This window comes from Penaeus monodon, chromosome 20 (assembly GCF_015228065.2).
Source record: "Penaeus monodon isolate SGIC_2016 chromosome 20, NSTDA_Pmon_1, whole genome shotgun sequence".
Taxonomy (NCBI): Eukaryota; Metazoa; Arthropoda; class Malacostraca; order Decapoda; family Penaeidae; genus Penaeus; species Penaeus monodon.
Genome location: NC_051405.1, coordinates 20,928,915 through 20,929,700, shown reverse-complemented (window position 1 = coordinate 20,929,700; position 786 = coordinate 20,928,915). Strand labels below are relative to the sequence as shown.

Sequence of the window (786 nt, the reverse complement as noted above, 5' to 3'; positions counted from 1 at the left end):
GAAGGACTTATACTGATTAATGGTAATTAATGGTGATAATAATTACAATAAGGAAAATAATGGAATTCTTGTTCCGCCCTCTTGCCCCTCCCTTTTCCCTCCTTTCCCCTCCCTCTTCCTTCCTCTCCCCTCCCTTTTCCCTCCTCTCCCCTTCCTCTCCCTTCCTCATCCCCCCTCTCCGCTTCCTCTCTTCTCCCTACTCCCCACTCTCCCTTTCCTCTCCCATCTCTCTTCCCTCTCCCCTCTTCCCCTTCCCTCTTCCCTCCTCTCCCCTTCCCCTCCGTCCTTCGCCTTTCCTCTCCTCTCCCTTTCCTCTCCCCTCCTCTCCGCTCTTCCCCTCCGCCCTTCCCCTTCCACTCCTCTCTCTTTCCTCTCCCCTCCTCTCCTCTTCCCCTCTGCTCTTCCCCCCCTCTCCCCCTTCCCCTTCCCTCCGTAGTGTGCGTGGCCGTCCTGCAGGGCTCCTCCTACGGGCTGGCCGGCCTGTTCCCCGCGTCCTGCATGTCGGGGATGCTCTCCGGGCAGGCCATCTCGGGCATCTTCTCATCTCTCGCCAGGATCATCTCGCTGCTGGTCGGCGAGGAGCCCGTCACCAGCGGCCTCGTCTTCTTCGTCATCGCGGACGTCTTCCTCGTCGTCAGCATCGCGGGATATGTGTACATGACGAGGATGGTGAGGACCAGGGAACAGGTCGGCCCTCTCTGGCTCTTGCTTGCTCTCTGTTGGTTTTTCGGTTTTTTTTCGCTTTCTCTCGCTTTCTCGCTCGGTCTTCGAGTCCTTTCTCTGGTT

General features: G+C 58.3%; 1 protein-coding gene across 1 annotated transcript in view; it reads left to right on the top strand.

Moving 5' to 3' along the window:
* Nucleotides 1-786, top strand: part of LOC119585700 (equilibrative nucleoside transporter 1-like) — a gene marked incomplete at its 5' end in the record, with an annotated part of 13,328 nt that overhangs the window by 7,700 nt on the left and 4,842 nt on the right. Inside the window, 1 exon segment of the mRNA XM_037934374.1 lies at nt 437-669. Coding sequence (XP_037790302.1) covers nt 437-669 — 233 coding nt within the window.